Here is a 23,318-nt window from a genome sequence, read left to right on the forward strand (position 1 = left end):
TTGGCACTAATCCCTTCCTGCCTCGGGTCGGCGGGTCCCAGTGCGGGGCGGGTACCCGCCCGCCTAAAAGCCCGCCTCACGGCACACTGAAAATCTAGGCCAATGTATTCAGTTAATAAGTCTGCCATTTCCTTATTGTCCATTATAGTCTCACCTGCATCTGTCTTTAATGGGCCCACATTCCAACTTACCACTTGCTTTCTCTTCATATATTTATAACTTTTACTGTTAGCTTTGATAGCCCTTGTGTTTTTTTATATTCCTTTTTTGCACCTCTTTACTGTCTTTGTATCCCTTTGCTGTATTTTATAGCTCTCCCTGTCTGCAGGATTTATATTATTCCTTACATTTGTGTAAGCCTTTTCTTTTAGCTTGATGTTGTCTGTTACCTCATTTGTTGGACATGGTTGCTTAACTGTGCAAGTGGAGCTTTTCCTTTTTAGGAGTATGCACTAATCTTTGTATTGTGAAAAATGGTGTGTAGGTTAACCCTATAACAGTTCAGCCCAATTTACTATGTTCAATTTATTTCTCATCCCTTCAAACTTGGCCGTACTTGAGTATAAAACCTCCCTTCCTCCTCTCAAACCTAATTTCAACTTGAATCACATTATGGTTACTATTTGCAAATTGTTCCCTTACTGTTAGATTGCAAATTAATTCTGGGTCGTCTCTCATCATTAATCTGGTACAGTCTGTTCCCTTGTCATTTCTAAAAAGAAGTATTTTCTTCCAAAGGTTACTTAAATAATGGATTGGCAAAACTACTTGAACAATCTACAGCACCCGGCCTCACCCTATATGAATCCAAGGTTAAATTCCTCCTCTATGCCGACGACCTGGTTCTGCTGTCACCAACTAAGGAGGGTCTACAGCAGAACCTGGACCTGCTGGAGTCGTACTGCCAGACTTGGGCCCTGACAATAAATCCCCAAAAAACCAAAGTCCTTGTGTTCCAGCAAAGATCCAAACAACATGGACCCACAATAAATTTCACAGTAGGAACAACCAAAATTGAACAAACCACTCACTACACATACTTGGGCTTAAAAATCAGTTCTACGGGAAACTTCAAACTGGCTGTGAATGAACTGAAAGAGAAAGCAAGAAGGGCTTTCTATGCCATCAAAAAATCAATCCAAATAGAAATCCCAATTAGCATTTGGCTCAAAATTTTCAAATCAGTAATTGAACCAATTGCACTCTATGGCAGTGAGGTCTGGGGACCACTAACACAACAAGATTTTGCAAAATGGGACAAACACCCAATTGAGATCCTACATGCGGAATTCTGTAAAAGTATCCTCCGGACTCAAAGGAAAACAGTAAACAACGCATGCAGGGCGGAACTAGGCCAATACCCATTAATAATCACTATCCAAAAAAGAGCCACCAAATTTTGGAATCACCTACAAATGAGCAACCCCCAATGCTATCACTACGACGCCCTGAAATGCCAAGAGCTGACCATAAAGAAGAATACCCTCAGTCAACTAGTCCTGGGACTCAATAAAGTAACTAATAACAATACTAACAATAACCAGTCCCAGGACAGTGACAGGGTAACACAAAGAATTCGACCCAACACAATCGTCGCTAAGCAAAAGGAAAAATATCTGTCATATTGGGCAGAAACAACAAAAACCCAAAGCAAACTCAATTGCTACTTGGCCCTAAACAGACAATACAACATAGCTGATTACCTGACCATGGTAAAGGATAACAAACTGAGAAGAACCTTGACAAGGTACAGACTTAGCGAACATAGCCTAGCGATCGAAAAAGGCAGACACAGGCAGACCAGGCTGCCAAGAGAAGACAGGATATGCTCTCACTGCAGTCAGGGAGTAGTTGAGACAGAGATGCACTTCCTCACAGCCTGTGGAAAATATCAGGGCATCAGAGAGAATTTCTACCAAAAATTCTCACAAATATGCCCTGAATTCAGAAATCTGACTGACAACCAAAAACTCCCATTCCTACTGGGGGAGGAGAGAAGCTGTGTAACACTGGCGGCACACGATGTTACAGCTTGCCATGAACAGAGGGACAACCAGTAAACTAAGACAAGAGTATATATAAACAAGGCGAATGTATATTTATAAACTCAGGGATATACCTGTTTATACACTGTATGAATGGAACCGCGTTTATGTGTTCAACCATAAATGTATTTTGATGCTTTGGCAACATAAGATGTACCTTATCATGCCAATAAAGCGATTTGTATTGTATTGTATTGTAAATACAAAAGTAGGACATATATCTTTGAGCCCAAGCACTGGAGCGAACAAAAGGACGGCTGCAGCACCTCGGATGATGAATGTCTTTGCGTCTTCGCTAAAGCAGCATTGGTGCACTGCTGTTCTTCACGTTAGTGCTTTTGATGGTGGGACTATTTCTAATCACCTGTAGTTCTCTCTTGACTCGGGTCGCGCAGGGAGGAAGGTGAGATGTGAGTGGAGTATCCAACAATTCCTCCATTTGGACGAGCTAGAGTTCAGGCCCGAAGTGGGTGCGGGGGACGGGGGGGAAAGAGCATCAGAGAGGAAAGAGCATCAGAGAAACACAGAAACCTTAAGGCCAACAGCAGCCGCACCCCGACTGCTGCTCCAGCTGATTCAGCACAGACCAGGAGTCAAAGCTGGGACTGTCTGGTCTCTGAGGTTTAATGCGAGATCAGCTGGTGTCCATTGTCACTCGGCCACTGGCACAGCTATTATTACACTTTTATAACATTATAATTAGTCACAAAATGATTCAAACATCATTAAACGATTAAAAAGATAGAAAGCTGGGCCTCGCGAGTGGTTCAGTATTAACCTCCAATTGACCTCCGTGTGCCCAGGTTGGGCACACTTGGTAAAGCAGTGGTGCTGCAGGTTGGCACTCCTATGCATGATGGCACAGAGTGGTAGGATGCAGATTTGCAATTTTCCTGTTTGACATAGGCACATGGTCATCCCATAAACAGAGTCCAGGAATTTCCCCCGGAGAGAGAAAATCAAAGTTTGAGTCACTCAAATCACATTTGCAGTCTGTTTTCAATCTCTAAGCACGATTCAGCAATTTGGCAAAAAATGATTTCATTTGAGACTTACTGACCTGGCAATTGTTGCTGTGCGTGTGCTGGAGCTGTTGGTACAGTGTTATAATCCTCTCTGGGCTGCTCAGCCTGGCACTTGGAGTAGGCTTGCTCTGAGTCGTGTGCAGGTAATGGATGCTGTCTGCCTCCTCCACAAACCGTGCTGGAACCAATCCCAGCTCCCCGTTCACCTCAGCATGGTACATTCCATGGCTGTCTGGGTCCCCGGTGACATGCACTACATCTCCAACAGAAAGAGTCAGCTAAAGGGGAGAAAAATGTCAAAATGTTATGGCATGGCTCATAATAAGTCATTGTTACATTAATTAAAATATGTTAATCCTTCAGTATCTATCTGAGGTTAAATTCTATTAAGTCATCAAAGGAGTAGGTATATATTAGCACCCACTATTTCCCTTTGCAGCAACAGTGCCCTTTGACGTAAGAAAACTACTGGGCACTTGGTCTAAGTCTTAAACAAAGCTTTAATCAACTGTTTTACAACATGGAGGTCTAGTTGTGTCCTTCACTAGTACCTGTTAGAATGTCCTGCGCAAGCTGGGCCCGTGCCCAAGTATTTATACTCTCCCTGGACAGCGCCACCTGTAGGCCGCTCAGTATTATTTCATAAGTCTTTCTTTCATGAATGACTGATTCATGTCACCCTTTAAAATTACCTGAAGGGCTGCCTTCGAGATTCATAAGAGAAATACCCTCAGTATTCAGCCACTGAACTGAGTGCTGGGAAGTGAATAGTTAATACAGACTTCGAAACATTGAATACAGGATTTTAAGTAATGAGGTTGTAAATTTATTATCCCTGGCTCAGGTCCAGGGAAAGAGCATTTAGTGGAGGTGTTGATGACTTTGGGCGTTAGTGCAAAACGGGCGGCATCAGATCAGCCATCCGTTACACATCTCTCCCGATTTGGAGGTGTTTCACGGATGGCTGATCCGATATTGCCTGTTTTACACTATTGTCCAAATTCAAAATTACCTCTGGTGAGACATAAATAGGTCACGATGCCTCGTATTTGTGGGGGTCCCTTTGTTAAAAGCAAGGCTGTAAGGTAAGCAGGGAGGGGAGGTTGTAAAAGTAGAGCTGACCTGTATGGAGATCCATATTTCAGTACTAGCTTGTTGGGGATGATTGAAACAAAAAGGGATGAGCCTTTCTGACACATGGGGCACCCAGAAGCTGAGTTTTTCCTTGTTTTTGATAGAAGTATCAATGTTTTTTAGTCTCACTCTGTTAATCAGGAGAGGACTTCTAGGTCTTCTATTCTTCTTCTGCAAGAACTTTTACCTAGAAGGTGTAATAGGTATTCTTACCTCTATTAGGTACCTTTAAGGGCAGAGTGTCAGGGGTTAGGAGCTGAATTGTGGCTATAGTAGTCCATTACAGGCAGAGCTAAGAATGTCATTTAGTTGTGAGTAGTGTGAGATCAAGAAAGTTGAGAGGGAAGCCAACTCAGAGATCATCACTTCTGTGTCGGGTAGGTTCATCGAAACCGAAGATCCAGGTGAAACAGAGAACTCTGCCACAAAGGGGTTCATCAACTCCACACTGCTGAAGTGAACACCTGCATCCCAGGGAAGGGAAGAGATTGACACAATCATGCCACTCGTGAGGCTGTGTTAGAGTCATAGAGTTATACAGCACAGAAAGAGGCCCTTCGGCCCATCGCGTCCACGCCGGCCATCAAGCCCTGTCTAATCTAATCCCATTTTCCAACATTTGGTCCGTAGCCTTGTATGCTATGGCATTTCAAGTGCTCATCCAAATGCTTCTTGAATGTTGTGAGGGTTCCTGCCTCTACCACCCTTTCAGGCAGTGAGTTCCAGATTCCAACCACCCTCTGGGTGAAAAAGTTTTTCCTCAAATCCCCTCTAAACCTCCTGCCCCTTACCTTGAATCTATGCCCCCTTGTTATTGACCCCTCTACTAAGGAGAAAAGTTCCTTTCTATCTACCCTATCTATGCCCCTCATAATTTTGTACACCGCAATCAAGTCCCCCCTCAGCCTTCTCTGCTCCAAGGAAAACAACCCCAGCCTGTCCAGTCTTTCTTCATAGCTGAAGCGCTCCACCCCAGGTAACATCCTGGTGAATCTCCTCTGCACCCTCTCCAAAGCAATCACATCCTTCCTATAGTGTGGCGACCAGAACTGCACACAGTACTCCAGCTGTGGCCTTACCAGCATTTTGTACAGCTCCATCATAACCTCCCTGCTCTTATTTCCTTAGTTAGCTGATAAGTTCACAGCTCTGAACATTGTTAATCACACATGTAGATTTGATGGACTGGCTATCAAAGCTGTGAACTTATCAGCTAACTAAGGAAATACTTATAAAGTAATTCCAATTTATAATTTCAGACTCTGATTATTGCTATAGTTAATACTCAACATCCATTAGTGCTGATGTATAGTGATATACACTGAATTACCTGTGTAACCTTTGCTACTCGTTTTGTTAAGTAACTCTGTCCATTAATGATTCACTACTCAACTGCTGGGTAAATGATTATATTTATGCATGGCAATTAAGTGTTCATTTACCTTACTTTAACTTTTAAGTTGTGATTTGTAACAAAATAATAGGGCTGGATTTTCTGAACGGGAAGCTTTTGGAGGTGGGACTGCTGCTTGCCAGCTTTCAATCCCGCCTCCATCAGCTTCTGGCCAACCAGCGGGATTTTCCCCTGATTGACCTTGTTAAGCCTGCCCAGCAGGCTCGGCAGGCTAATTAGGGGGAAGTCACTGACAGAGCACGTCAACGTCTGACGTGCCATCTGTCAAGATTTCTTGAAAGATGAAATATCAATGTTTGACAGCTCTGTGAAGCTGTCAATCACTGACATTCTGTGTAGTTTGATGAGTCCTTGTGTTCAGGACACATCAAACCTTTCAACTTTGCAGAAATCACCTGGCTGTTGGTTTGGAGGATCCAACAGCCAGTCTGTGAAATCTACAATGAAGATGTCGGGACAACGGATCCACAGCGGCTGAAGGCTGTAGGCAGAAACAAAGGTAAGTGAACATTTTATAACACTTAACATTCACCTTACATACTTACCACTCCACACTTGCACCCATCACTCACCTCTACATCTCACCTTTCAGATCCCTCCGACCCCCCAGACCTCCTTCTCGTCTCCTGCACCCTGGCGGAGTTCTCCGAGGTCGGGAAGCCTGCACTTCGGAACTAAAAATAGGGATAATCCTTTTTTCTGCTGTTAACTACCTGTTAACAGGCAGTTAATAGGATTTAATCCCTTTCCCGCCTCGAGGAGATGGGACCCGGAGCAGGACGGCTTCCCGCCTCCTGGCAAAAGGGCACAGAGGCGGGTTGTGGCGGGTTTGCCATCCACCCCCACATTCTGCAACTTTACCGGCAATCCCGCCAACATACCCGCCTCCTCGGGGCTGACAAAATCCAGCCCATAGTGTTTAGTGCATGACTTGTGATCTGACTTCTTCCTTGATGATTTGGAAAAGGAAGAGTTTATTTATTCACTGAGCACTTGAGGGTAATTTAATCGAGGGCTTGCAAATTAAATTAATTTTGATCCAAACTTGTTAGTGTAAGATGGTTCAGTTAGCCGAGTCAGCATCATTCATCCCTAGTCTATGCTGGCAAGTAAAAACCCCAGACAGTTCCTTAGTAAGAAGTTAAAGGAGGGAATTAAGGATTTGTCTGGTTCCTCAGCATATATTTGTCAGAATACCAAATCCCAGCTTTCTTATGCCTTTAACAGCTCTAAAATTTTTTATAAAGCTTAAGCTCATCCAAGCTTACTGGGAAGAGATCGATACAGATTTTTGGATACTGAGGGAATCAAGGGATATGGGGATAGTGCGGGAAGGTGGAGCTGAGGTACAAGATCAGCCATGATCTTACTGAATGGCAGAGCAGGCTTGAAGGGCCGAATGGCCTACTCCTGCTCCTATTCCTTATGTATTTATGTTCTGATGAAGGCTCTTCTTATTACTCTCTCTCACTCCTGGCAAGAATACAAGAGAAAAAAAACCTTACAGTCTGATTGGCAATCCCTCCCTCACCTCGAGGCTCCACCCTCTCTCATGGTCTAGCACAACCTTTCATGTCTCTCTTTATATATATATATAGATATTGGAATGGTCGCCTGAGCTTTCCTCCTGTCTCCCTCCTAAGCTACAGATACTCTGCTATAGGTGTACTTCCTCCTCCCTACATCGTCGTTGTGTCGCAATCAAGAGTCATCCCCCAGCCTGCTACACGAGCTCACTCTCATCCAGGACATCAAACCTGCAATCCTTTACCTCAGTCTTCCCCTCCTTCTCTGATATTTCCACCCCAATCTTGGTGTCAATTTGTCATCACTTCCTGATTTAGTTCTCTACTTTCCTATTTCTTTCCATTTTTGGTGGGCTCCTGTAATACAGGCCTTGGCCCTTTACTTAAGTTTCTCAATTTTTTTTGAAAAAAAGCACCAAACTGGTGACAAAAGTGCTGGAACTTTTGTTAAAGTTGTACATAGATTGATTTACACTGTGCCGCAAAATCAATCTATGTACAATCGTAACAAAAATATCCCAAAACCTGTGCCACTGTATATTGGACCTCCAAGAGATGGCGCCACTGTGAGGCAGGGCATAGCTTCACAACCACAATTCCCATAAAGTCAGCTACTGATCTCAGAGGTGCTGTCCTAAGCAGGAAATTGAACAGAGGTTGGATGTTTCCCCCGAGGGAAGGAGAGAAAATTCAGAGGGTGGGCTTACCGCAAGAATCTTTTACACACCTCTTCAAAACAGTGACCAAGGTCTGGCAGCAGATGGCGCCCACCCGCTCAGTCAAGAGCGATGCACGGCACAGAGTCAGTTCCAGAAGGGAGATAATAGTAAATATTGGACAGCAAAAGAAAAGTTGCCCACTGATTTAAATCCTAAATTATTCTTGATTATGACAGTGATGGGGAAATCCAGAATTCTCATGAAGATTCAGGTGCAGGTGTGAGGGATTAAGCCATATTTCAGAAAGATACACCATAATATGAACAGAATTCTGATATTTATTAATACATGATATACTGGGTTTAAAAATCTAAAGCCTCGGAGACACAGACTGCAAACAGAAAACAGGCTTCTGAGATGGGATGGTTTGATAACAAAGTTGTAAAAACTAAACAAACTTTGAAATGGGAATTAGTTAAATGTACTAAAACAATGACCCTATTGAAATGGCAGTTTGGCGATTCCACAGGGTCTGGAGTTTGGAGGGAACACAATGAAATACCCACTTTAAGGTGTTATAAGCTAACACGTTGAATAGAAACACAAACATTAAAAGAGGCATGTTCCTTTGAAAAGATGACATCAAGTAAAAGAAACACCTGCTGGTCAAATAGTTTTTATGTTAAACTTAAAAGACAGGAAACACGATTAAATATGCAACCAACTAAGATAGCTAGAAAACAAGTAAACACTCAGTCAAAGTGTCTTTAATTTATATAGTAAATATGATACCAACAAGAGCACTTTGAAGATATAACTTCAATAGATACACCAAGCAATTACATTGTGTTTGTATTGAACTTGGAGCAGTTAGGAGACTCAATGTCTGCTAAAACCAGTAAAGCCAATATTGAGAATTGAATGAAAGAATTTGATAAGAATGGCATCAAACAGAAACCATTGCTGTCATATTGTTTTTATGATTGTTTTTGGAACACCTAAAGGTAGAGCCATAATAGTGCATGCAATAGTTGAATTGACAGCAAGATAGAAAGCATTCAACAGAGGTATCAATAAAGACAATTAGCTGACATCAGCAGAGAACTTCAAAGAATAAACCGCTGCAAAAAGGGTATAAAAATAAGAGCTTTTCAAACAGAAAGTCAGAACTCGCTGAACGGGCCAAGCGTTTCTCAACTTCACAGGCATCATCTGTAAGTTTTTAACTTTGAGTCTCGGGTAATCAAAGTAATTGATTTTGGTGGATAATCTGTGTGATAAAAATGATAACTTCCGGGAAGTTATGTCATCACTTCCTGTGAACTATGAACTATGAACTATGTACATACCTCACTTCCTGTCATATGTCACTTCCTGTTGGACTGGTATAAATACTGGTCTGTTCAGTATTGTAAGAGGCTTCTACCAGAGGCATGGTAAAGACCTCTCTTGTGTATATAGTGTGTTTATAAGTTACTTAAAGCTTACTTTAAAGTTACTTGATGGTAAGTCTCCTTTTTCTTACATCAATTTAAGTAACTTAAATATTTACACTGACAAATACTAGACCTTCAGACAAACTCGGAAGTTAAGGATCCAGGGAACCACCCATCATGGAGAAAATCCTTAGACCTATTCGTCTGGACTTGGACCCGAATACACCAGCAGCTGGCAGGGTATGGAAGCATTGGTATCGTACTTTTGAGAATTTTCTGGATGAATGTAAAGCGGATGCTCCTGCTAAATTGAAGATACTTGTCAATTATGTGACCCCAAAAGTGTTCGAATATGTTGATGACTGGGATAATTACGAAGAGGTGATTCGGGCACTTAAGAAACTGTATGCGAAGACCCCAAATGAGGTCTATGCTAGACATCTACTGGCCACAGCCCAACAAGGGCCAGGGGAATCAATTGACGAATTCCTGCAAGAACTTCGCAGGCTCAGCGTAGATTGTAACTTTCAGGCAGCCTCAGCTGAGCTGTACCGCCAAGAAATGATTCGTGATGCTTTCATCTGCGGGATTGCCTCTCCATTTATACGCCAGCGTCTACTAGAAAGTAAAACACTTGAGCTACAAAAAGCTTTTGACCTAGCTTGTTCACTGGATTTGGCAAAGAGAAATGCAGACCTCTATCAGCTGCCCAGATCTCGATCTGCTGCTGTAGCTGCAACCAGACAATTCAAGCGGTCTCAGGTGAACCCTATCATGGGGGAATCTAATTCTGATAATTCTGATGAAGAAGAGGAGGACGACCCCACTTTAGCAGCCTCTTGGCAATCTAGGAAGGAATGCTTCTTTTGTGGAGATGCTTTTCACCCTAGGAAAACCTGCCCTGCTCGCAATGCAATCTGCAATTATTGCGGGAAAAAAGGACACTTTGCTAAAGTTTGCCTATCAAGGGCCTCTACGAGGGCCAATCCAGCTAAGGCCTACCGAACTGCCCCAATTAGGGCCTATCAAGATGCTCCAGCTAGGACCTATCAAGCTTCCTCTCGAGCTCTCTCCCGAAGAAGCACACCGAGAGTTTTAGCCACTCTCTGTGCAACGACACCAATTACAGCTGCTTGCCCACAGAACCTGTCTCAAGCAGCCACAAAAATTTCAATTAAAGGGCATACCTTAGATGCCTTAATTGACTCAGGAAGTACTGATAGTTTCATTAAGGAACAGATTGTTGCGAAATTGAAACTACATGTCTTCCCATCGGACCAGGCAATTGCGATGGCCCAGTCATCACTTAATACCAGAATCTCCGGCTTTTGTGTTGTTGATATGACACTTCATGGTCGTATGTATCCCTCCACCCGACTTTCGGTGCTCAAGGACTTATGTAGTGATCTCCTCTTAGGGCTGGACTTCCAAAAACAGCATAAGAAACTCACCATTGAGTTTGGTGGATCCAAACCCGGACTTACTATTTCTAATATACCGTCTAAATTACCATTTTGTGCATTATCAGCAGCTTCACTTGATGAACCCTCATTATTTGCCAGTATTCCGCCTCAATGCCAACCGATAATAACGAAATCGCAGCGCTTTAATCAGGAAGACCAATCTTTTATTGTGGCTGAAATCTCTCGACTTCTAGCAGAGGATATCATTGAACCATGTTCGTCGCCCTGGCGGGCTCAAGTCGTCATTGTCAAGAACCCTCTAAAACCTCACAAACGGCGACTATGCATCGATTATTCGCAAACCATCAATCAATATACCGACTTGGACGCCTACCCATTGCCACGCATTGATGATATGGTTAATAAACTGGCCGAATACAAAGTGTTCTCAACTTACGATTTAAAAAGTGCCTATCATCAGTTACCCTTGAAGGTCTCAGATAAGCAGTACACAGCCTTTGAGGCTAATGGACGGCTGTACCAATTTCGTCGCCTCCCATTCGGGGTTACTAATGGAGTGGCTGTCTTTCAACAGGCAATGGATGGCCTGGTTAAGCAGGAAAACCTAAGGGACACTTTTCCCTATCTTGATAACATTACCATTGCAGGTCACGATCAACAGGAACACAACTCCAACCTCCAAAAATTTCGGGATGCCCTCCATCGCCGTAATTTGACCCTGAATGAATCCAAATCTGTTGAGTCGCAACCGACCATCAACATCCTTGGCTACTGCGTAGGCAATGGTATCATTAAGCCAGACCCAGAAAGACTTCGCCCGCTCCAAGAGCTCCCGTCACCTAAGAATCCGGCTTCTTTACGTCGGGCTCTCGGTCTGTTTGCATACTACGCTAAATGGATTCCTCATTTTTCGGACAAAATCCAACCCTTGCTGCATGCTAGATCATTTCCACTGGGAACAGCGGCTGTTGCAGCCTTTAACCTTCTCAAAAAACAGTTGGAGAAAGCGGCTCTTCACTCCATTGATGAGAATCTCCCTTTCGTGGTTGAATGTGATGCCTCGGAGGTGGCGATCTCGGCTACTCTGAATCAGGAAGGTCGTCCTGTAGCATTTATGTCCAGGACCTTACAAGGTGCCGAGCTACATTATCCTCCGGTTGAGAAAGAAGCCACAGCCATCATAGAGGCAGTACGGAAGTGGAACCATTTTCTAGCTCGCCAGCACTTTACATTGATCACGGACCAACGATCAGTCGCCTTCATGCTCGATAATCGAAAACGAACCAAAATTAAGAATAATAAAATACAACTTTGGAGGATGGAACTGGTCTCTTTTGGTTATACCATTCTCTATCGGCCTGGCAAGGAGAATGTGGCCCCGGACACCCTCACACGGGCATTCTGCTCCACTATGTCATCCTCCACTCTCATGGATGTCCACAATGGTTTGTGTCATCCTGGCGTTACGCGCATGCTACATTTCGTACGATCACGGAATCTCCCTTTTTCCACTGGAGATGTAAAGAAAATATGCTCAGAATGCCGGCTTTGTGCGGAATTAAAACCTCAGTTCTTCCGCCCCTCAGATGGTATACTCATACATGCAACCCAACCGATGCAACGACTTAGCATCGATTTTAAGGGCCCAGTGCCCTCTTCAACTCGGAACACATATTTGCTCACCATGATCGACGAATATTCATGTTTTCCGTTTGCCTTCCCCTGCTCCAATATGCTGGCGTCCACAGTAATCTGCTGCCTTGAGCAGGTATTTTCTCTCTGTGGCATGCCGGCTTATATTCACTCAGATCGGGGTCCATCCTTTATGTCAAGGGAACTCGAGGACTACCTCTCAGAACGGGGAATTGCTACAAGCAAAACAACACCATACCATCCCATCGGAAATGGGCAGGTAGAGAGGTATAACGGTATCATCTGGAATTCCGTACGTCTCGCTTTAAGATCTCGGGGCCTACCAGACCAGCAATGGGAAACAGTGCTTCCGGATGCATTGCACTCTATACGGTCCCTGCTTTCTACAGCCACAAATACTACACCTCATGAGCGGTTCTTTGGATTCCAGCGTCGCTCATCTCATGGGACATCACTCCCGTCATGGCTAACTACTCCTGGACCTGTATTACTCCGAAGATACGTTCGGACGTCTAAAAATGACCCTCTTGTAGACGAGGTCGAACTAACCGATGCCAACCCCACCTATGCAAACATACGATATTCCGACGGCCGAGAATCTACCGTATCATTACGGGATCTGGCTCCCTGCCCACCAGGACCTAGTGGGACATCGGGTGATGGCATTTCACCAGGAAACTCTTGGGACCTATCGGGTACCCCTCTCCAGGATCCTGATCGGACACCAACTAGCTTGGTGCCGGTAGAACCCCGTGCTCAAGGTTGCGACCCTCCCAGTACCGCGCATGAAAGTACTGATCCGCCACAGACCAGCTCTGCACCTCCCTCTGAACAGAGGCAGTCCGACTTTGAACCTATTGGGGCTCGTACTCGAAGCCATGATCTCCCCGACCCTTCACAGGGCAATCCAGGCCACACAGACTCTGACCAATGGCCAACCGCATGTAAGCGGACCAGCGACCCTCTACGACGGGAATCCAAACGGGTGCGACTCTTCCTTGTTCGGCGGCTGCGGACCAAAAGGTAGACCACAGCCTCCTAATCCTGCAGGAGGGAAGAATGTGATAAAAATGCTAATTTCCGGGAAGTTATGTCATCACTTCCTGTGAACTATGAACTATGAACTGTGTACATACCTCACTTCCTGTTGGACTGGTATAAATACTGGTCTGTTCAGTATTGTAAGAGGCTTCTACCAGAGGCATGGTAAAGACCTCTCTTGTGTATATAGTGTGTTTATAAGTTACTTAAAGCTTACTTTAAAGTTACTTGATGGTAAGTCTCCTTTTTCTTACATCAATCTGGATTTAGAAATAAGTAAGAAATGTAGAAATGTAACAAAGTAAAGATTTGAGAATAAGGATCTCTGAGAAATAAGAAATGTAAGCTATTTATATTTTGAATTGTTAATGTTGCGACTGATTCAACAGCTGTTAACTGAATGTCAGCTCTTAAATAAAACTACATATTTTTAGAATTGTCTCAAAGAGTATTTCTGTATAAACTCGCGAACCCAATTTCTGTACACTCTTTTGTAAGGAGTTGCAGAATTCTGGGGGGTATTCCGGACCCTCATAATATCCGGAAGGTTACAGTCTAGTTAAACTTATTAAAAGTGCTATCCGGAGGACGGTAACATCTTCAGTCGTTCCTTTCCTTTGGGGAGAGATAGCCTGAACCTTTAGACCCAGTTAAGCGTCTTATGGAATTCGGCTATCTCTAACTTAAGTTGAAGGTGAACGTCTGGGGAATATGCCTGATCTAGGGTAGCCCGAACAGGGCTAAGACTTGTAATTATCCCTTCACAGGAGCCATAACCTCCGTCCTCTCCCTTATTCAGGACCGTGTGGACAACAGCACTGGGTTTCTTTTTACTGCACCATCAATCAACGTGGCTTATCTGAGCCATGCTGCTAAGTCATGTATAATTTTTGCACTGTAGACGTACATCAAAAGGGAATTAGCTCAAGACACTCCAAATTTCACTAAAGACCCTTTGCAATTATCAGAAAGGGGCCTTTCATCCCATTAGTATCTGGGCTGGTTTTAACTCCAATTCCCAGAAGTGAAAGGACAGGTTCTAATGCACTGTTCCCAAGCGTAGAATTAGTTTGCTACCATAGAAGATAGTCATGTGATAAGACAATCATCTGCGGTTTACATATGTTACTGCAAGTGTTGGGCTTTGATGAATGTTATGCCTATTTTCAATCTGATTGACCTCTCTACCCAGGATTCATCACACAACCACCTTGTTTCAATATTGATGATCTTGAGAAGATTGATAACCAATACTGTTTAAGTGTAAGTGCTGTACGCAATATAATGTTGTTGCATTTGGCTTTTTACAATCATACTTATGTCATTTATTTAGCCCATAGAAAGAGAATTAGAATCATCACAGTAAAATTAAAAAAAATAAGCTACTGAGGACTAAGTAACATGCCTAATTTGTATGCTGGTATCAAATGTTATCCTTTACTTCTGGGCTCCTAAACATCTGGCCCCAAGTGGTGGTTATTATAAAGGAGAAGATGGAGGTAACAAAATAACAACTATAAGCTATAACAACAACAACTTTATTTATATAGCGCCTTTAACGTAGTAAAACATACCAAGGCGCTTCACAGGAGTATGAAATTACAAAAAAATTTGACACCAAGCCACATAAGGAGAAATTAGGGCAGGTGACCAAAAGCTTGGTCAAAGAGGTAGGTTTTAGGGAGCGTGTTAAAGGAGGAAAGAGAGGTAGAGAGGCGGAGAGGTTTAAGCAGGGAATTCCAGAGCTTAGGGCCTAGGCAACAAAAGGCACGGCCACCAATGGTTGAGCGATTATAATCAGGGATGCTCAAGAGGGCAGAATTAGAGGAGCGCAGATATCTCAGGGGGTTTGTGGGGCTGAAGGAGATTACAGAGATAGGGAGGGGCGAGGCTATGGCAGGATTTGAAAACAAGGATGAGAATTTTGAAATCAAGGCGCTGCTGAACAGGGAGCCAATGTAGGTCAGCGAGCACAGGGAGTTGCAGTACAAAGATCATGTTCAGGTCCCAGTATTTGCTGACATTTGAATTACCCAGTCATATGTGTGGTGACTTTTACAGTTTTCAACCTCTTCATTGGGATATTTATTTTTGAAGATTGAGTATTTTCACTCAGAAGGAGCAAGGAAACCAGACACTTATTTTGCTGCACACTCCATCTCACAGGGACTAACCATAACCCACCATCATAATGCCAGCAGAAGAAAAATATTTTTACTTCCCAGCTAAAGGAAGATGGCATGAAGGCAAAAGGCCTCGAGGAGACGGAGGAGCAGGAAAGATAGTGAGTGGAGAAATTCAATCCCAAAATGGGAATTACTCACCACTGGCAGCACTGTGTGGGGCATGTTAGGGTAAGGGTGATAGTCAGCAATGGCCACACATGACCTGTAGGTTACAGATGTATTGGAATCCACAAATCCTCGCTTTCCACGAGACAGAGAGCTCAGAAAACAAGGGCTCAAACCTAAAATTAAAATATAATTAAAAACAATTAAAGAACAAACGCAAGGATTTTCTTATTTTTTTAAATTTTCTATGAAGGATTTTACTTGAATTTAACATGGTCTTAAGTTTCTGGAATGAATAAGGACATTTTTTTTTACTTCTTATTGATTCCCGTCCTTTCACTTTTTAAGACAAGATACTATTATCTTCCAGTACCTAGTGGGAAAATGGTGGGGAGAGTCATGTCTAGGAGGTCTCTGGTGCCCCCTGGTGGCCAACTACAGAGCGTATTGGTGGCAACCTGAACCAGCTCATCAGACCATCTGATCCACAGGCATCAGGACAGATGTACAAATAGAAAGGGAAATGAAAAATCAAAGCGGGAAAATCTTACTGAAGAACGCCCAGAAAAATAAAGAATTTAAAAAAGGTCGGTGTTCCGTTGTAAAATCAGTGTAATGACATATACACGTTGACCATTTTTTGCAATGGTCCACAGGACCTGGTGGGATTTATATAGTAAGCAGGCCAAACCAAACAAACACCTGGCCGAACGCATTAATCCTAGCCGGAATTGGTATAAGGTGTAAAACAAATGATAGAAATCATTCGGAACTCTCGAATATTACAACACATATATGTGCACACATTAGTGAAATTAAACTACATGTAGATCAATACTTTTTTTTACTAAATCTGTCACTGAATACTTTTGTTCACCTTCCTTTTCTCTTACACTTTAACCTGCCATGCTTGTGCTTACTCAAGCGTGAGAATATGATGGAGTCTGATGTATATACAAGTTCCTATCTTAGTGGATAGGATGTTTAGGACTGAGATGAGGAGAAGTTTCTTCACTCAGAGGGTGGTGAACCTGTGGAATTCTCTACCACAGAAGGCTGTGGAGGCCAAGTCACTGAATATATTTAAGAAGGAGATAGATAGATTTCTAGACACAAAAGGTATCAAGGGGTATGGGGAGAGCGTGGGAATATGGTATTGAGATAATCAGCCATGATCATATTGAATGGTGGAGCAGGCTCGAAGGACCAAATGGCCTACTCTTGCTCCTATTTTTCTACGTTTCTATGTATACCCACACAGTGCAAATTAGAGAAAAGCAACATTCAAACAACTCGATTTCCAGGATTAACGAATGAGTTGATGTGTTTTTTCCTCCAACCTCCTCCCTTTGCCCCACGTCTCCTGAAGATGGTGGCTCATATCAGGGTACAATTCCGAGGACATCAAGCTGACCTCCGTCACATCGTCCCAGTGGTTGTTCCTCTTGTGTGAGCCGGGAAACGGAGTGTTGTTGGGATATTCAACTGCTCATAACCAACGTTCCCTGTAAGCTGCGTGGGTGCGTGGCCGTGCAGCAATTTGTGAAGGTACCGCGCAGGCCGCTCACAAGCTGTCCTGTTGAAGATACTGCGCGCAGCAATCTGTGAAGGTACCATGGAGGCTGCTCACAAGCTGCCTTGTTGAAGATACTGCATGCAGCAATCTGAAAAGGTACCGTGCAGGCCTCTCACAAGCTGTCCTGTTGAAGATACTGTGTGCAGCAATCTGTAAAGGTACCGTGCAGGCCGCTCACAAGCTGTCCTGTTGAAGATACTGCATGCAGCAATCTGTGAAGGTACCACGGAGGCTGCTCACAAGTTGTCCTGTTGAAGATACTGAGCACAGCAATCTGTAAAGGTACCACGCAGGCCGCTCAGAAGCTGTCCTGTTGAAGATACCGCGCGCTGCAAATTTAAAGGTGCCATGCATTTAAATAAACAGCCCGCGGCACCCACAGTAATATTTAGAAGGAGCATTGCTTATAACATGACAGCTGAGCCCAAACCTGTCCCTCAACATCCACATACGTGCACTTTCTAGCAGAGGTCACTGGATAGTGATCCAAAGCATGAACCATGACTGATTTTTCCCATCACGACATGGGGACAAGAGGTTGAAAAAAAATCCTCAGCAGAAAAAAATGTAGTTCCCTAAACACAATCTCAGCTAATTCTGCACAAATTGTAGTTTGTATCTGAGACTTTCCCACTCTGTATAGCGCAGTATCACACTGAGTAGTGCATGCATGCACCCACCTAACCATTTTGGGAGCTTAGGGTAGCACCTTTTATTAGACTAATATTTTCTAGTAGTGAGGCATTTTAGGTTCCATCTTTAGATGTTTTGGAAAAGAAAGTAAGGTTTAGAAAACTGGTGTAACTATTTAAATAATATACATTTTCATTGGTTTTGCAGGTGGGTGAAATGGAAAAAATCAGCACTGAGGCAGCAAGAGATGTTCTTGTGAGATCAGGATTAATGCTCATTTCTGAAACAATACTGTAATTGGCTTTAGACTGTTCAGAATATCTTCTGCATTATATTTCAATTACGCAAACAAATGTCACATCTCACGGTGCACGGATGCACTGAAAAGAGATCCTTCTCTTTGAAGAGAGCGGCCAGTAACACAGCCTCTCAGTGTGACACCATGCTTGTCCTGGAATGGTAGGGCCTACTGCGCCTGTGGCCACGAATCTATATCTGTAACAACCTGATCTGGGCATGGCCATCTATGATGCTTCACTGATAGAGGGAGAAAATTGGGGTCATTACAAAGCAATCTGCAGTGCTCTCACACAACTATTAGTGGGTGACTCAAGGCTGTGGCGGTCAGGCAACAGGTCACCGGCCTGTCCTTCCGGTTGAAACATAAAAGATAGGAGCAGGAGTAGGCCATTCGGCCCCTCGAGCCTGCTCCGCCATTCAATGCAATCATGGCTGATCATCCAAATTCAGTACCCTGTCCCTGCTTTCTCCCCATATCCCTTGATCCCTTTAGCCTTAAGAAATATATCTAGCTCCTTCTTGAATATATTTAATGAATTGGCCTCAACTGTCTTCTATGGTAGAGAATTCCATAGGTTCACCACTCTCTGGGTGAAGAAATTCCTCCTCATCTCTGTCTAAATGGCTTACCCCTTATCCTTAGACTGTGACCCCTGGTTCTGGACTCCCCCGCCATCAGGAATATCCTTCCTGCATGTAGTCTGTCTAGTCCTGTTAGAATTTTATAAGTTTCAATGAGATCCCCTCTCATTCTTCTAAACTCCAGCGAATATAAGCCTAATCGACCCAATCCCTCCTCATACGTCATTCCTGCCATCCCAGGTATCAGTCTGGTGAATCTTCGCTGCACTCTCTCCATGGCAAGAACATCCTTCCTCAGATAAGGCGACTAAAACTGCACACAATACTCAAGGTGTGGTCTCACCAAGGCTGGTAGAAGAAGTGGCAGGACTTAAGGAGATAGAATAGTAATTAAAATGGGAGGAAGTAGGAGAATATCAATCAATGTCACTCTGAAGGATGATTTAGGTGTGTACAGACCCCAGTGATTTTCTCTGAAGTTACAGGTTCATGTCTAAGCTACTGTCAACAGATCAGATGATCTTGGTCTAATGTCACTAACACCCCTTTACTGACCTTGTTCTTGTTTAGGAGTTCCAGCTGGGATTGCATTAATGTTCACGTTCCCCTAAAACAAAGGACCACAACTGAGTTAATTTGAAGATTAGAACTGATATTGCCCCTTTCTACAAATCTTGGGAGACGTCTTTTGATTCAGTTTCTGTTTTTTCCCCTCCTAATACAGGTAGACTATCCTTTATTCGCACTTCCGAAAACCGAAAGCCTCTAAAAACCGAAAGTTTTTTCGTAGAGCGTAAGTCGTGCGCACGACATGACCCGAGTGGCGCCAAACATGACAGGAGTGGTCCGGGAGCTCTGCCTTTCCCTGTGAGCAGGGCAGAGGGTCACAGAGTTCCCTCCTGGGTAGGAGATTGCAGGCCGAGCCGGGCAGTGTGAAGGAGGGACCGGGAGAGTGAACCCAACAATACAGCGGCCCGTCCGATAGCTGCAGCGGCCCGTCCGATAGTCTTTTCTTCCCCCCCCCCCCCACCGACCTGATTTGCGGGCCAGCTTAGTGTAGGAGTCAGCTGATATCCGGCTTTCCCACAACTGGCAGCGGCAGTCGAGCCCCAGAACCCCGCTAAGTCAAGGAATTCAGATACGGAGCAGGGGGAGCCGGAAACCTCGATCTAACGGCAGAAATCAGCAGCCGTTTTGTTAGGTTTTTTTTCTACCCCTGGTTTTTTTTCTACCCCTAGCATTTTTTTAAACAGTCAGGCTGTGGAAAGAGTCTCTGTAGCTTAGCAACAGCTTCAGAGACGCTTCCAAGGCAGGGCCCGAGTGTTTACAAGCTGTTGCTAAGCAACGGTGTTTGTTGTCAGATACGGAGATGAAAACCTTCTGAAATCCGAAAAATTCCGAAAACCAAAACACAGCTGGTCCCAAGGTTTTCGGATAAAGGATAGTCTACCTGTATAACCAAAATCGAGAGGATGCAACTATCAGGAAAGATGAGGCTCTTTTCTCTGGAAATGAGAGGACCCGATAGAGGTCTTTAAATTTATGAAGGGGTTCGATAGGGTGGATGTGGAGAAACTGTGGTTGAGTTTAGACCAAGTGGGCATGAATATAAAATAGCCACTAACAGATCAAATAAAAAATTTAGGAGGAATTTCTTAATAGAGAGCGGTGAGAGTGCGGAACCCGCTGCCACATGGAGTGGTTGAAGCAGACAGCACTGATGCATTTAAAGGGAAGTTTGATGTATTTATGAGAGAGATGGGAATAGAGGGACATGATAGCAGGGTGGGGAGGTATTTAGAGTGGGAAGAGGCTAGTGTAGTGTACAAACCGAATGGCCTGTTTCTGTGCTTTAGATTCTATGAGAGAGAGCAGAGTGAGACTGAACTGGGGAGAGAGAACAGTGGGAGGCCAGAACTGGGGAGAGAGAGCAGGGTGAGATAGGACTGGGGGTGCGGGGAGGGGAGGGAGAGCAGTGTGAGCCAGGACTGGGAAGATAGAGAGACTGAATCTCCTTCTCTTTGACACATGTATTTGTTCAATCTATCCGGAGACAAATCATGTTAACTAGGTGAGACGAAACAAAGCTAGTTTTGAGTCATTAAGCCGCGTTATTGCACAAGTAAGGTGACCAGTTAGAGTATAGTTATGATCTGCTTTGACACAGCTTCTCTTTATGTAATGATCTAACAATTATGACCATGCTACACTGTGTCAGCACACTCGCCTCTGAGTCAGGAGGTTGTGGGTTCAAGTCCCTCGCCAGAGAGCTGAGCACATAATCCAGGCTGACACGCCAGTGCAGTGCTGAGGGAGTGCTGCACCGTTGGAGGTGCCGTCTTTCAGATGAGATGTTATACTGAGGCCCCGTCTGCTCTCTCAAGTGGATGGAAAAGATCCCATGGCACTATTTCGAAAAAGAGCAGGGGTGTTCTCCTCTCTATGGTGTCCTGGCCAATATCTATTCCTCAACCAACAACAAAAAAATAAAAGTTCCAGCTATTATCTCATTGCTATTTGTGAAACCTTTCTGTGCGTAATTTTTGGCTGTCACGTTTCCTACAGTACAACAATGACTACACGTCAAAAATGTACTTAGTTGGCTGTAAAGCGCTTTGGGACATCTTGAGGTCATGAACGACACTGTATAAATGCAAATTCTTTCTTTATCTCACTTTGGTGGGTCACCCTACTTAAACTGATAACCCTCTGCATTCTGTCCTATAATCACAGCGCAGAACCCTCTCTCTACACAGCCTATTGCTGCCTGACTACCTGTGCAGCACCCTGTTTCCAAAAGTCAGATTACCTTTTGGGTGTCCTGTTGTATTCCTGACTGTTCACCTGAACAGGCAGAGAGGGCCTGCATTTAATATCTCATCCAAAATGGAGAGAGAAACTGTGAGAGAGAGAGAGAGAGAGAGAGAGAGAAAAGCAGGAGCCCAGACTCAAGGAAGAAAGAAAGCTGTGACTCTGGGATGAGGGAAGGGGACGGGGGAAAGATTAAGTGCTCGGAATTGACTTACTCAGGAACTGCGAGTTATGCTTACTCAGGATTTAACGGAGAGGGGAATGCGGGAGCTGGAAGCGGCAGTCCAAAGAGATAGAGCTGGGAGACAGGTGCCGTGCTGCACTGGAACCAGTTTAATTACTGATTCCTTCCTTTACCCAATGGCTCTCTGCTTGCCTGTACCAAAGATACCTTTCGCTGATTCGCAGGATTCATTTCCTCCGATTAAAATCGAATTCTCAGTTTTTGGCAAGAGAACATTTTAATTTACGGAGGTTCAAAAAAGTCCTGTGCGAGTGGGTACCGATGGTTTTGGTAATACCTTCAATACTGAGCACGAGTCTAATTCAGATAATTCATGGTAAACGTAGCATATCCTGAAGATGTATCAGGAGGTGTACATGTCACTCGGCCTATTTCTGGTTCACGTGATTGATTAAAAATACGATTCTGATCCTAACTTAATGAGCCCGGTGAAGAAATGTTTTTTTCAATTTATTTGCAGTGGCTTTTTGACAGATTGAACATGTTACATACATTGATAAAATATGCATATGATGAAATCTTATGTCAGTATGTATGGTTCAGAGTGCCTTCATTTGGAAGTGTCTCTGTTTGGCTCCTGGCGCTGTGTAATCTATCCCATCTACATTGTTGTTTGGCTCACAGTCGCCAGCAACCAACTTAAAAACAGCTACTCATCCAATCACCACTTCCCTCTCCGTCCATCAGACCTTCCCATGTCTGGGGAAGGGCCTTACAAGTCAGCAAAGTGAAAACTACAATTCCTGGCCTATATGGGTGGGCTAAATTTTAAGCCCACCATCAGCCTGAATCAAAAGGGAACTAACTGGCTGTCACGCTGCAAGGTAAATGCAGCACCGGCCTTTTGTTGTTGCCATGTTACAGGCAAAGGCCCAATTACAGCAAATAACTCACAGAATTCAAATAGCAAAGATAATATCACAAGACAGCAATATGCCCCAATAATAAATAGACTTCAGTTTATTGACAAACGCTGCTGTAATGCAACAATAAACCGTGTAATTAAATCACACTAATGTATGGAGCTGGAAGATTAAAAGACACTGGTGCAGACTAACTGCTGCAGAAAGAGTTCAGAATGTACTCCATGCTAATGTGTCTCCCTTTATATTACGAGCTGCCACTCGTCTGTTAACAACTACTTGCGTTTATACAACGCCTTTAACATAGTAAAATGTCCCAAGACGCTTCACAGGAGCGATACCAAACAAAATGTGACAGAAATTGAAGATGAATCGAAGGTTCTTTAGACCCAGCCTCATACCTGTTGGTTGGGTGATGACAGAAAAGTGCGTGTGTACTCCAGGATTGCAGTGTCATTCAACATATCCTCAGCCTCTTCAATCAATCCTGCATTAGTAAAGCCATACCGGTAGAGTTCCCTCACCAATTGTATAATCAGACTGTTCCTGCCATGGCATTTCTGAATCAGGCTGGACAGTTTTGCCTACAAGTGGAGCACAACAAATGAGATCTATTAAATGCATTTAAAATGAGGGTTTTTTTCCCACTCTGTTTCCACAT

At 43.8% G+C, this 23,318-nt stretch overlaps 1 protein-coding gene across 3 annotated transcripts in view; it reads right to left on the minus strand.

Moving 5' to 3' along the window:
* Positions 1-23,318, minus strand: part of LOC147122627 (uncharacterized) — a 191,627-nt gene that overhangs the window by 94,449 nt on the left and 73,860 nt on the right. For all 3 annotated transcript variants that reach the window (XR_015081008.1, XM_086007983.1, XM_086007975.1), the window contains 4 exons: positions 23,059-23,241; positions 19,295-19,346; positions 15,682-15,824; positions 3,106-3,348 (listed from right to left, as the gene is read on the minus strand). Coding sequence is in view for 2 of the 3 variants with exons in the window: in XM_086007983.1 (XP_085864109.1) it covers positions 3,106-3,348; positions 15,682-15,824; positions 19,295-19,346; positions 23,059-23,241 (621 nt within the window). In the remaining variant the exon portion in view is untranslated. The remainder of the gene's footprint in view (positions 1-3,105; positions 3,349-15,681; positions 15,825-19,294; positions 19,347-23,058; positions 23,242-23,318) is intronic.

Source organism: Somniosus microcephalus, chromosome 2, assembly GCF_052327205.1.
Source record: "Somniosus microcephalus isolate GS21.2 chromosome 2, FLI_Smic_1.0, whole genome shotgun sequence".
In the NCBI taxonomy this organism is placed as follows: domain Eukaryota; kingdom Metazoa; phylum Chordata; class Chondrichthyes; order Squaliformes; family Somniosidae; genus Somniosus; species Somniosus microcephalus.